General features: G+C 42.8%; 1 protein-coding gene across 2 annotated transcripts in view; it reads left to right on the top strand.

Moving 5' to 3' along the window:
• Positions 1 to 217: 217 nt before the first annotated feature.
• Positions 218 to 14227, top strand: part of LOC105024603 (fibroblast growth factor 11) — an 83349-nt gene continuing 69339 nt past the window's right edge. For both annotated transcript variants that reach the window (XM_010894648.3, XM_034293427.1), the window contains exon 1: positions 218 to 1345. In XM_010894648.3, coding sequence (XP_010892950.2) covers positions 1153 to 1345 — 193 coding nt within the window. In that variant the 5' untranslated portion in view covers positions 218 to 1152. The remainder of the gene's footprint in view (positions 1346 to 14227) is intronic.

Here is a 14227-nt window from a genome sequence, read left to right on the forward strand (position 1 = left end):
TTGAAGTGTTGACTCTGAGGAGAGAGTTGGTTGAATGGTGGTTGAACGGTGGTTGAACGGTGGTTGAACGGTGGTTGAACGGTTTCTCTCTCCTCAGCCTCCCTGTGCTTTATTATTTCTTCCTCTGATTCCCAGTCGGTTTAATTCTTTCCCATCACACTCTCTCTCCCTCCATCCCTCCCCCTTCTCTCTTTTCCACTCACTCTCCTCCTCCTCTCTTTCTCGCTCTCTCATGAATGTCACCTCTACTGACGGTGGCTGCTGGAATTTGCGCGCACACGCACAGATACACACACTTTCACACACTCTCACTCGCAAGCTTTGGGTGGGGGGCGGGGTGGGGGGGGGGTTAGGTGAGAGCATGCCAGAAGAGGCGGAAGAGAAATCTCTCTGTCCATCCTTCCGTTCCTGGTTTCATTCTTCGGAGTCCATCTCTGTCCCGCCTGCTGCGCTGCCTCTGGATCTACGTCGGCTGGATTACCGCTCCGTTCCTCTGCTCATTATTCCTGCTGCCCGCATTTCCACGGCAGGCAAAGTTGGTTTTCCTGAGGCTGTATGGTGACCGTTTGTTTGTCTCCTCTTGCATTTCTGTTCTGTTTGAGCTTCAGAATGCATTTACTTTTCACTGGAAGAAGTCTAATTTTTATATGACGGCGAAAAGATCTCCATATCCTTTTTTTGTATTGTTTACTTTCATGATAGGGTATTGATTTTGTTCTATTTTGAACTTGGTTGTTGCTTGTTATTTGGTCGTGAGGGACGACATGAGTGGAGAGGGGGGTTAGAAATGTATGAAATGACTATTTATTTTTATCGAACAGACATTCTAACCTCGCTGAGCCTTCTCTATTCTTTACTGAAAATGTGACCTCACATGTTGTACATGGTGTTTTATAAGGCTGGTGCATTTCTTTCTAATCACACTGGAGGATCCGCATTGGATGTGTGACTGTATTTGAACTTTCTCCATCGCCATCTCGTTTGGGGGCTGTGACCCTAAACCCCATAGCTGAAACCTCGCATAGACTCCTGCATCGGGACTCTCCCTGGAGATTGTTGTTTCTTTCTACTGCTTGAGGACAGACAGAACCTCCACAAGAGGGGCTGTTTGGTAGGAAGGAACCCCCCTCCCAAAGGTGAGAGGGGGGGAAGATGGCAGCTCTCGCCAGCTCTCTCATCAGACAGAAACGGGCAGTTAAGGATGACGGACAGAACAGACCGGTAGCCAACAAGAGGAAGCCCTGTCCCAAGAGCAACAAGTCACTGTGCCAGAAACAGATCCTAGTCCTCATCTCAAAAGTCCGGCTATGTGGGGGTCGAAAAGGTCGAAACGAAAAAAGACCGGGTGAGTAATTTCTCTTCCACCTCATCTCCTCCACTTTCTCTCTTCCAAGTCATGTACTGGTTGGTGGAAGGGTGGTCAAATGTAAACACAACATGTGTTTTAAGCCATTCTGTGATTTGTTGGGTAGATATTTACAAAATTTGTATTCACCATTTCTTAAAAAGATTTTAAAAAGATTGACTAATTAACGTAATTTTTTTTAAAACAAACTGCAAGAAAATAGTCAGTTTGGGTCATTCCATTTTGTAATAAAATGTCTGACCTAGCCATAGAAAGAGGGAACACAGATAAACACACAGAACAAAATAAGCAGCTATCAGCTTCAGGAGAAAGTCACCTTAAGGGGCCTCCTTTACTGATGAAGTGTCCAGTCAGCTTCGGTGGCCTCCCTCACTGCCAGGATAATTTAGTTTCCAGGCAGCTTCCAGGGTTTCCGTCACTGCTAGGATGATGTAGTGTCCAGTTATCTTCAGATGGCGTCCACACTGCGAGGGGATTGTAGTGTCCAGTGAGCTTCAGGGGCCTACCTCAATGCTAAGGTGATGTCATATTCATCCAGCTTCAGAGACCTCCCTCACTGCTAGGATGATCTAGTGTCCAGTTAGCATCAGGGGCCCCTCTCACTGCTAGCAGCATGATGTGTCCATTGTGCTTCAGGGGCCCCTCTCACTGCTAGCAGCATGGTGTGTCCAGTGTGCTTCAGGGGCCCCTCTCACTGCTAGCAGCATGATGTGTCCAGTGTGCTTCAGGGGCCCCTCTCACTGCTAGCAGCATGATGTGTCCAGTGTGCTTCAGGGGCCCCTCTCACTGCTAGCAGCATGATGTGTCCAGTGTGCTTCAGGGGCCCCTCTCACTGCCCCTCTCACTGCTAGCAGCATGATGTGTCCAGTGTGCTTAAGGGACCTCCCTCACTGCTAGGGTGAAGTCATGTCCAGTTACCACATCTTAAGCCTACACAGTGTCTGGATACCCACTGTTCCCACACTGGGTAGTGATTTGTTGAAGAAGGTTGGATTCCTGCAGGACCACTTGACTACAAAGTGAAAACCTACATCCAGCATCCCAATTCTCAGATTAGTACACCTCTAAGACTTGTATATAGAGAGGTAATTAAAGCAACCTTTTACTGTCTAACTTTGTTTCTCTGTGTATGGCATTGGCATGCATGCATCCATGCATCTTTTGTGTATGCAGGTGTGTTGGTACTGTGCACTGTAAGTACACCCACTTTTAAGTTGCAGTTATGTCAAAGTGCCTTCAACCCTTTCCTCCTCCAGTTCATAGATAATTCATGTATTTCAGATTGAAACCAATGGATGTGTTCCAATCTACGTAACCTTGCCACTGGCCGGAAAAAAATACAATTGTTACAACATTGCCTCTTCAGTTTAGTCCATTTACTAGCCATTAAAAATGTAGCCTCGTGGGCCACCTGATTGCTAAAAATAGCTGGTGTCTGTGAATCATTTGGTTCTTCTGGATATTGAAGCATCGTAGCTGCCGCCATATTGAGAATATAACCCATAGTGATTTTCATACTGTACACAATCTAGATAATCCCTGTTTAGAGAATCACCACTTTTACCACGTGATAATACTCTGCGCCAGATGTGGCGGAACAGTGTTAAGTCAAGAGGTGCTGCTCTGTGGACGCAGTGTGGAAACACCAGACTGGCCTCACAACATGTAATCCTGGTTATGTCCAGTGCCTGTTGGTGTTGCACTACCAGACACATTCATTCTGCTGTGGCATCTCAGCCGCTATTTCAGCTATAAGCTCATTGCGTGACAAAAAATGATCTGGGTGTGTTTGTCAGTGCTGTGTTATCTGAGCGTGTTCTTGAACGTGCTGTACATGTGTATATGTGTGTGTTAACCTCCCATATGTGTTTATGCCTGTGTGCGAGTAATGCCCCAGACTAATGTATATTAACAAACCTCTCCACATTCCTCCAGTGGACACACTGTACGCAACAGTGAAACAGAAAGGCTTTCTGAAACAGAAAGGCTAGATGCTCTCTTCTAGGACTGAGTATTGGACAGCTTCAGGACTCTAAATGGCTCGCAGTTGGGTTCACTTCACTTTGAAGTTGTCACTTTGTTTCCATCATAATTGCACTCTTCTTGGATATTTACCACTGTAAAAGAAAAAAATGATTGTAGTATACACATTTCAGGGTGGTCGGAGTATAGCTGTCATGTCACCATAGAATCAAATGTAGTGTTTCTTCCAATACTGCCCAGATTCTCCCTTACCCTTCTTTATCAAATGTCAGAAAGCAGGAATACACGATACTGTCTTGACATTAAAGAAATCTTACCAAAATCATAATTGTATAAAACACTTTAAACCAGAGTCTAACAGTGAATACATTTCATTAGCTAGTCTTCACTACCAAATTCTACATGTAACTGATGAGTGGTGACACAGTAATTATTTTTTTTTATACTTCTGAAAATGTGCCCATTAGCTAGCTAGCTCGTGTCTAATTGCTGTCTGACAAAAATCCATCTATCTAGAAAGCTAGCTAGCGAATGCACCAGTTTTCACAATATATTTTTTCCGTGAATAGTGTGCAGAGATCTGCAGCATAACTTGCTGCTCCAGTTGCAATGTTATCACATAACAGCTGTAGGTTGTCACATCACGTTGTCACAAATTTTTTTTAATTACATACATTCTGATGTCAACTTTTCTGGTATAAATCGTTATCAACCTGCTAACAAGCTAGTTACTGTAATGGTCATTTAAACATGCTAGTACGAGGACAAACAGGGATGTTTCGGAAGCCCTCTTTATTTACATGAAGAGAAAGCGAAACAAGCCACTGCCACGCTTATTTATGGTTCAATGAAAGGCAATTAACTGAGCGGATCTATTTAAAGCAATCTGAAACTTTATCAATGCTTACCAATTTGAGTCAATTTAAATCTACCATATTTGCTATGGGTAGCTAATGGACGATTGGAGATACACATACTATGTGTATGTCAATGCTTAATTGTACAAAAGTGCTCACCAGGCAGGGTGGAATGGCACAGTGTACCCACATCCTGAACCTACTTCTTAGCATTATGGTGGTCCCCAAAGAAACATATTGCCTACTGTGATCAAGCTGGCTAGCTACCTCCCTCACTGTGATCAGAACTAAGGTGACTGAAAGGGGCCAATAACATTATTTGTTATTGAGACAGATGGCGACGTTTAGAATTATGCCGACCACCTGAGAAAAAGACCTTCCTTCCACATCAACCAACCCTCCAAGTGCAGGTCCTTTTTAAGATGGATGCCTGACTGGCCCGTTAGATGAACGCTTTCTCCCACTATCAGTGGTCTTCAGTTATTTTTCTGTACTCCATCGATACAACTCATTAATGCATAATGATGAATCCGGATTTGCCTTCATAGTTTTTCCAAGAAAGAATCAGGCCAGGGAAGAGTGGGATACTGAAGAGTGACCCACTCCTTCCTTCACACACACACGCAAATAAACTCACACACACTCAAACAAACTCACACACACGCAAACAAACCCACACACACGCAAACAAACCCACGCACGCAAACAAACTCACACACACGCAAACAAACCCACACACACGCAAAGAAACCCACACACACGCAAAGAAACCCACACACGCACACAAACCCATACACACGCAAACAAACTCACACACACGCAAACAAACCCACACAAACGCACACAAATCCATACACATGCAAACAAACTCACACACATGCAAACAAACTGACACACACGCAAAGAAACCCACACACGCAAACAAACCCACACACACGCAAACAAACCCACGCACGCAAACAAACTCACACACACGCAAACAAACCCACACACACGCAAAGAAACCCACACACACGCAAAGAAACCCACACACGCACACAAACCCATACACACGCAAACAAACTCACACACACGCAAACAAACCCACACAAACGCACACAAATCCATACACATGCAAACAAACTCACACACATGCAAACAAACTGACACACACGCAAAGAAACCCACACACGCAAACAAACTCACACACATGCAAACAAACCCACACACATGCAAACAAACCCAAACACACACAAACAAACCCAAACACACACAAACAAACCCAAACACACGCACACAAACCCAAACACACGCACACAAACCCACACGTGCACACAAACCCACACACATGCAAACAAACCCACACACACACACACACACACCTTCATCCAGGTCAATAACACCTGGGCAAGATAAGAATGAGGCAGTAATATGAACCAAAGCTAAAAAGGATCTGCAGTTAGCGCTTAATGACACTCAGACAGACAGGAAGTACAATCTAATATAGCACCAGACATCTTCTGGCCCATAGGTGGGTTATAGTAAAGCATCAATAAGACCAATCGACTGCACTCAGAGTATGGAAATGTGCTGCCGCTCACAGATCTGGGGCCCTTTCAGCAAGCAGAAGACTAGGTCACAAGGAGAGATCCAGCGAAGGATAGCATTAAGCTGACCGCAAAAGATCAGGGCCCTAAAGTAGCTTACTCAACAACACCTGATCAGACTGTGCAGTGTTAGGTAGCCTCCTATCAGAACTTTACTGACTGCAACAGGGGTCAGAGTGAGAGGAGAAAGAAAAAGAGAGACAGAGACAAAGAGTGTAGGAGGGAGAAGGAAGAAAGGAGAGAGAAAAGGAAGGAGGAAGAAGAAAGGAGAGAGAAAAGGAGGGAGGAAAAAGAAAGGAGAGTGAAAAGGAGGGAGGAAGAAGAAAGGAGAGTGAAAAGGAGGGAGGAAGAAGAAAGGAGGGAGAAAAGGAGGGAGGAAGAAGGGTAAATTAGCCTGATGAGAGCGGAAGGAAGAGGAAAGATAACCAGAGGAAATAAAGATGACTGTGCTGATTCAAAGTATATCAGAAGGACTAAAGATGGCAGTAATGATACAACATATCTAAGAGGTAATAGATATAGAAGGACTGATACAAATTATCTATAAAGAACTAGAGATGGCAGTAATGATACAATGTATCTAAGGGGTAACAGATTGAGAAGTACTGATACAAAGTATCTATAAAGAACTAGAGATGGCAGTAATGATACAACGTATCTAAGGGGTAACTACAGATGGCAGTACTGATATAGAATAAGATGTAATAGCGATGACATTAATGATACTGAGTATCTAAGTAGACTTCATAGCGGAACAGTGGAGGATATGGGAGTGGTGACAGATAAAGAGAGAATCTAGAAATGACGGCAGAAGAAGAGAGATAGCTTTACGTGATACCGGAGGAGGAGCAGAGAGATGTGAGGGATCCTGACTTTAACAGATGGAGAAGGCATTTAGAAAGGGTTTTGAAAGAGGGAAACAAGACCATTTGGGTTATTGTTTATTACACGGAAAAAGAAACACTTCAAATAACAAAAAACACTGATACATCAATGGACCACAATAGTCCCATAAATGACAAAAAGAAGCATATAACAGAAACATGTGTCTGTGTCAACTAAACATTGTGTCTGTTTATTAGATTGTGTGTGTGTGTGTGGGTGTGCATTTATCGCTTCACAGTCCTTGTTGTGCCATGAGATCTTTTCTTAGTATTTTAAAGGTCATTTTTCTGTTTGCTTGAGTAATTAGATAGAACGGAGATAATGGCTCTATACAATACTGATACTTTATTTTAGACCAGGTGACTGTAAAGAGACTCAGTTCGTGAGGCAGTTCTTGTTGGGGGTTTATGGGTATCTGAGTTGTATATTGTTTGATTAAGTAGACTCCTCATTGCAGTCTTATTTCTGATAATCACTAGAAAAGATGCCCAACCAATGTAAGTCCTAAGAGTTCAGCCTCCTCAACATGATCAAAGGCTAAATCTTTCATGCATAACTCCAGTTAAAGTTTAGTTCTTAGAGAAAGTTTTGGCCCAAATGCAATATTTTAGTTTTAGATGTATTTACAACCACCTTGTTGTAACCATCCATTTCAATGGTATGGGTTTGAAAGAGATTTTTTTAGTTTTTATTTTTACACCCTTGACAGAGAAAAGCAGTACAAAAACACTAACAACAAAAATAATCTGACATTGGCAAATTGTTCATTGAAAAAGCCATCATTACAGACAACTCATCATCATAATGATTAAAGTAATAGAGCACTTCTATCAGTAGAACATATACCAAGCATTTTCATCCTTGCAGACCCTTTACACTAATTTCCAATTAGTTGTAAGCTAACATGTGCAGTTATTTTACAATGGTCATATGATGGATCATTTTGAAATTACATCACAATATGCTATTCAATTGTAAAGCTTAATGTTTTATTTTCAATTAAAAAAAAGATATTCAGCCATGACAAAAACGGTAAAAGGAAACCATGTAAAAAGAAACTGTGAGTTTACTGTATTACGGAGAGAGAAAAAACAGGGAACTTGTGTCTGTCCGTCCTTGGGCAAAACAATGAGAGGTGACCTAGGCTTTGTCCTACCCATTTCAGGGGATTTTCAACTAAGTCCACAAACAACCTGTTTTGTCAAAAGGCGTAAAATACCTCTTAGCAAACAGCATCCAAGGACCAGGATGCTGGAATCCATGCCTAAGCTTATCCAATTTGTTTAGGAACAGGGAGAATCGATTTCTCTATTTCACTGTTTTGATAATTGGAATGCCAAAGATGCAAGCATCAGATTACAGCCTTATGCAACAACACACATTTGGGCCTGGTCCATAGTCATTTAGGATTTTGTATTTGGCTCAAAAGGAAAAAAAGACAATTATAAGTGAAAGGATTTATGATTTTGGTTTGTGGGCTCAATTTCTCTGTCCCTGCAATGTCTCCCTACTGGAGCTGCTGTAGTTTGGAAAAATTCAGAATGCATATATTTCTATTAAATGGAAACATCATTCTTTGGGGATGCTTTTCTGCAAAGGGGACAGGACGACTGCACCGTATTGAGGGGAGGATGGATGGGGCCATGTATCGCGAGATCTTGGCCAACAACCTCCTTCCCTCAGTAAGAGCATTGAAGATGGGTCGTGGCTGGGTCTTCCAGCATGAAAACGACCCGAAACACACAGTCAGGGCAACTAAGGAGTGGCTCCGTAAAAGAAGCATCTCTATGGTCCTGGAGTGGCCTAGCCAGTCTCCAGGCCTGAACCCAATAGAAAATCTTTGGAGGGAGCTGAAAGTCCGTATTGCCCAGCAACAGCCCCGAAACCTGAAGGATCTGGAGAAGGTCTGTATGGAGGAGTGTGCCAAAATCCCTGCAAACCAGGTCCAGAACTACAGGAAACATATGATCTCTGTAAATGCAAATAAAGGTTTCTATACCAAATATTAAGTTCTGCTTTTCTGATGTATCAAATACTTATGTCATGCAATAAAATGCAAATTAATTACTTAAAAATCATACAATGTGATTTTCTGGATTTTTGTTTTAGATTCCGTCACTCACAGTTGAAGATTACCTATTTTTAAAATGACAGACTTCTACATGCTTTGTAAGAGGGAAAACCTGCAAAATCGGCAGTGTATCAAATACTTGTTCTCCCCACTGTACAGGTGCTGGTCATAAAATTTGAATATCATCAAAAAGTTGATTTATTTCAGTAATTCCATTCAAAAAGTGAAACTAGTATAATGTATACATTCATTCCACACAGACTGATATATTTCAAGTGTTTATTTATTTTAATTTTAATGATTATAACTGACAACTAATGAAAACCCCAAATTCAGTATCTCAGAAAATTTGAATATTATGAAAATATTTCAATATTGAAGACACCTGGTGCCACACTCTAATCAGCTAATTAACTCAAAACACCTGCAAAGGCTTTTAAATGGTCTCTCAGTCTAGTTCTGTAGGCAACACAATCATGGGGAAGACTGCTGACTTGACAGCTGTCCAAAAGACGACCATTGACACCTTGCACAAGGAGGGCAAGACACAAAAGGTCTTTGTTAAAGAGGCTGGTTGTTCACAGAGCTCTGTGTCCAAGCATATTAATAGAGAGGCAAAGGGAAGGAAAAGATGTGGTAGAAAAAAGTGTACAAGCAATAGGGATAACCGCACCCTGGAGAGGATTGTGAAACAAAACCCATTCAAAAATGTGGGGGAGATTCACAAAGAGTGGACTGCAGCTGGACTCAGTGCTTCAAGAACCACCACGCACAGACATATGCAAGATATGGGTTTCAGCTGTCGCATTCCTTGTGTCAAGCCACTCTGGAACAAGACACAGCGTCAGAAGCATCTCGTCTGTGCTAAAGACAAAAAGGACTGGACTGCTGCTGAGTTATGTTCTTTGATGAAAGTAAATTATGCATTTCCTTTGGAAATCAAGGTCCCAGAGTCTGGAGGAAGAGAGGAGAGGCACAGAATCCACGATGCTTGAAGTCCAGTGTAAAGTTTCCACAGTCAGTGATGGTTTGGGGTGCCATGTCATCTGCTGGTGTTGGTCCAAGGTCAACGCAGCCGTCTACCAGGAAGTTTTAGAGCACTTCATGCTTCCTGCTGCTGACCAACTTTATGGAGATGCAGATTTCATTTTCCAACAGGACTTGGCACCTTCACACAGTGCCAAAGCTACCAATACCTGGTTTAAGGACCATGGTTTCCCTGTTCTTAATTGGCCAGCAACCTCGCTTGACCTTAACCCTATAGAAAATCTATGGGGTATTGTGAAGAGGAAGATGCGATATACCAGACCCAAAAATGCAGAAGAGCTGAAGGCCACTATCAGAGCAACCTGGGCTCTCATAACACTTGAGCAGTGCCACAGACTGATCCGACTCCATGCCACGCCGCATTGCTGCAGTAGTTCAGGCAAAAGGAGCCCCAACTAAGTATTGAGTGCTGTACATGCTCATACTTTTCATGATCATACTTTTCAGTTGGCCAACATTTCTAAAAATCATTTTTTTTGTATTGGTCTTAAGTAATATTCTAATTTTCTGAGATACTGAATTTGGGATTTTCATTATTTGTCAGTTATAATCATCACAATTAAAAGAAATGAACATTTGAAATATGTCAGTCTGTGTGTAATAAATGAATATATTATACAAGTTTCCCTTTTTGAATGTAATTACTGAAATAAATCAATATCTAAATTATATGACCAGCACCTGTATATATATATATATATATATATATATATATATATATATATATTTGAAATGATACTGAGATGTATTTGAAGTGCAGACTTCCAGCTTTAATCCAAGGGGTTGAACAAAAGGTTTTGTCTTCAGCAAGTGAAATGTATGCTTGATCGGGTTGAGATCAGGTGATTGACATTGCAAAATATTCCACTTCTTTGTCTTAAACAAATCCTGGATTGGCCTGTTTCAATTGCATTGAGAGCTCCTTTGACTGCATGTTGTGGGTCCACAGCAACAACTTCCAAATACAAATGCTACACCTGGAATCAGCTCCAGACCTTTTATCTGCTTCATTGATGAGGAAATAACCTAGGAATAGCCCACACCTGTCCTTGAAACAGCTTTTGAGTCAATTGTCCAATTACTTTTGGTCCCTTTAAAAAGAGCGGGCTACATATTAAAGCAATTCCTAAACCCTTCCTCCAATCTGTAAATACCATCATATTAAAGCTGAGAGACTTCACTTTATGCCCATATTCATTATTTAACTGCAACTTGAATATATTTTGGTGGACAGCCAAAATAACAAAACGGTGTCCAATTAATTCCATACCAAACTATATGGACGATTTGCAGTGACATCTCTGTAGGAAAACTCCCTAAAAGCCCCCCATGAAGAGAATGGAAACTGAAAAGAAATATGAATATAACAACTCTAAAAACCTTTTGTAGCATGCTAGCATCATCATTTATCTTCTATTGGGGTTATACACCTTTAGGTAATGCGTAGATACAAGGGTTACACGATATTGACAAAATATGATATTGCAAATTGATCATGAATATTGCAATATCTATATTAATTTTGATATTCTTTAACATATGTAAAAACACAAAGGTTATGGGAAAACCCATGAAAATAGATTAATAACATATGAAAACAACAAGTTTTCTTGCAACACAAGGGTTTATTTCAACTGACAGTCATATTTAACTATTACAACATCAATAATAAATAAAGACCATGTCTACAGAACAGGTGGTACAACAGACCTGCCAACCCTGCCCAACTTTGTAGAGTACCAGACACACGCGGCAAATTGGGGTTCAGTACTGCCACCTGCACTTGTATTTTCCTTCATTGCACATCTATACATCCCACTTGTACATACATTACTTAATACTTGTTAATCTTCGGCCCTCTTCAATTTGCAGTTCTGGATATAAGCTAATTGCATTTCATTGTACTGTACTTGTATATCATGCACCCCTAGTAGATACTCTAATTCTATTCTGATTAGTGTCAAAACAGGTTAGGAGCTATTGACTGAAATAGTATGACTCTTAATCCCCATAAAACCTAGTGGCAAAATGCTACACTGGCTAGTGTCTGGTTCTTTCGGCATTTACCCCATACATTTTTCCCATAGTGGATTTTTAGATCCAGTCCATATAAGATCTGTGTTTCGTGTTGGATTACACCACCTCGCCATTTTGATAACTGAGTAAATATATATATAAGACAAAGTGACTTATATCAATATATTAGCCTAAATTTAGCCAGAAATTATGGAAAGCTAATTAGGCGCTAATTCTAATCTCAATGAACCACACTTACGTTCGACGTCATCACCAATTGCAACCTGTGTTAGCTGGAAAACCGTCCACATTTCCCACAGAAAATAATCTAAACAGCAAGAATATAGTTTGATTGTTGACCTTTTTTCTCCAAATCAGCCTTTATAGTTTCTCATTTTATTAACTGATTGGCTGACTTGACCCTCCATGAACTGCCACCTTAACGTGGTGGAGGGGTTTGAGTACCCGAGTGACCCTAGGAGCTATGTTGTCTGGGGCTATATGCCCCTGGTAGGGTCTCCCAAGACAAACAGGTCCTAGGCGACGGGTCAGACTAAGAGCGGTTCAAAATCCCTTAACCGTTTGACGCGTACGATCACACCAGTGTGATCAGGCTAGAGTGGTCCCTGAAGCGTACGATCACACCGGTGTGATTAGAACGTCATGTTTAGAACGCACCATTAGCATGCCTAGCTACAAGTAACGTAACAATGGCTGGTCAGACCGTGCTGTTATTTACTCACATTTAGGTCAAACAGTGTTTATAACTTTATTTCCTGATTGTAATGGTTTCAAGACCACACTATGATATTAACCAGGTAGAAAGCATTCAAATCGGGACAGGAAGTGTTACTTATGTACCAACAGACAGCCAACACTAGTACACAAAAACAAATTATATTTGTGACTACTACCGATCAAAACCATTGCAAAAACTTTCTAGAAGTTACGTGACCCGTTGTATGTATTTTATATAGTTTATTCATTTTCACTGCACTGAATAACTGGTCACGATTTGTTAGCTAGCGGGCAGCTGACGTTTGCTAGCGGTTAGCTGACGTTTTCTAGCTAGCTACAGTTATTAATCAACCAACTTTTGCAGCTCTTAGAATTCGAGTCAACGAGAGAAGCTTGCAATGCAATGCATGTACTGTTCCTTACCTAGCAAGGTGACTGTTCAAATGCTGGTGTGAGTTCAAATGCTGGAGAGTACTGAAGTCACGTGCAAAAAAACTCACGCTGGGGGGTCGGTAAGGAATATTTGAAACTCACGCGTGAAAAGGTTAATGATGATAAACATTTTGAGGTCCGTGACGTCACCCGGTATGGCGCAGCCGGGGCCCCACCCTGGAGCCAGGCCCAGGGTTGGGACTCGTACGCGAGCGCCTGGTGGCCGGGCCTTTCCCCATGGGGCCCGGCCAGGCTCAGCCCGAAGGAGCAACGTGGGGCCGCCTTCCCGTGGGCTCACCACCCACAGGAGGGACCATAAGGGGCCGGTGCGGAGAGGATCGGGCGGCAGTCGAAGGCGGGGGCCTAGACAGCCCGATCCCTGGACACGGAAACTAGCTCTAGGGACGTGGAATGTCACCTCACAGGAGGGGAAGGAGCCTGAGATCGTGCGAGAGGTTGAGAGGTTCCGACTAGAGGTAGTCGGGATCACCTCTACGCACGGCTTGGGCTCTGGAACCACACTCCTTGAGAGAGGATGGACTCTTCACCACTCTGGAGTTGCTCATGGTGAGAGGCGGCGGGCTGGTGTGGGTTTGCTTATAGCTCCCCAGCTCTGCCGCCATGTGTTGGAGTTTACCCCGGTGAACAAGAGGGTCGTTTCCCTACGCCTACGGGTCAGGGATAGGTCTCTCACTGTTGTTTGTGCCTACGGGCCAAACAGCAGTGCAGAGTACTCGACCTTCTTGGAGTCTCTGGGAGGGGTGCTGGAAAGTGCTCCGACTGGGGACTCAATCGTTCTACTGGGGGACTTCAATGCCCACGTGGGCAACGACAGTGACACCTGGAGGGGCGTGATTGTGAGGCCCCCCTGATCTGAACCCGAGCAGTGTTCAGTTATTGGACTTCTGTGCTAGTCACAGTTTGTCCACAACGAACACCATGTTCGAGCATAAGGGTGTCCATCAGTGCACGTGGCACCAGGACACCCTAGGCCACAGGTCGATGATCGACTTTGTTGTCGTTTCATCTGACCTGCGGCCGTATGTCTTGGACACTCGGGTGAAGAGAGGGGCGGAGCTGTCAACTGATCACCACCTGGTGGTGATTTGGATCCGATGGCGGGGGAGGAAGCTGGACAGACTCGGCAGGCCCAAGCGTACTGTAAGGGTCAGCTGGGAACGTCTGGCCGAGTCTACCCTGTCAGAGAGATCTTTAATTCCCACCTCCGGCAGAGCTTCGACTGGAT

The sequence above is a fragment of the Esox lucius genome, chromosome 7, assembly GCF_011004845.1.
Source record: "Esox lucius isolate fEsoLuc1 chromosome 7, fEsoLuc1.pri, whole genome shotgun sequence".
Classification (NCBI taxonomy): domain Eukaryota; kingdom Metazoa; phylum Chordata; class Actinopteri; order Esociformes; family Esocidae; genus Esox; species Esox lucius.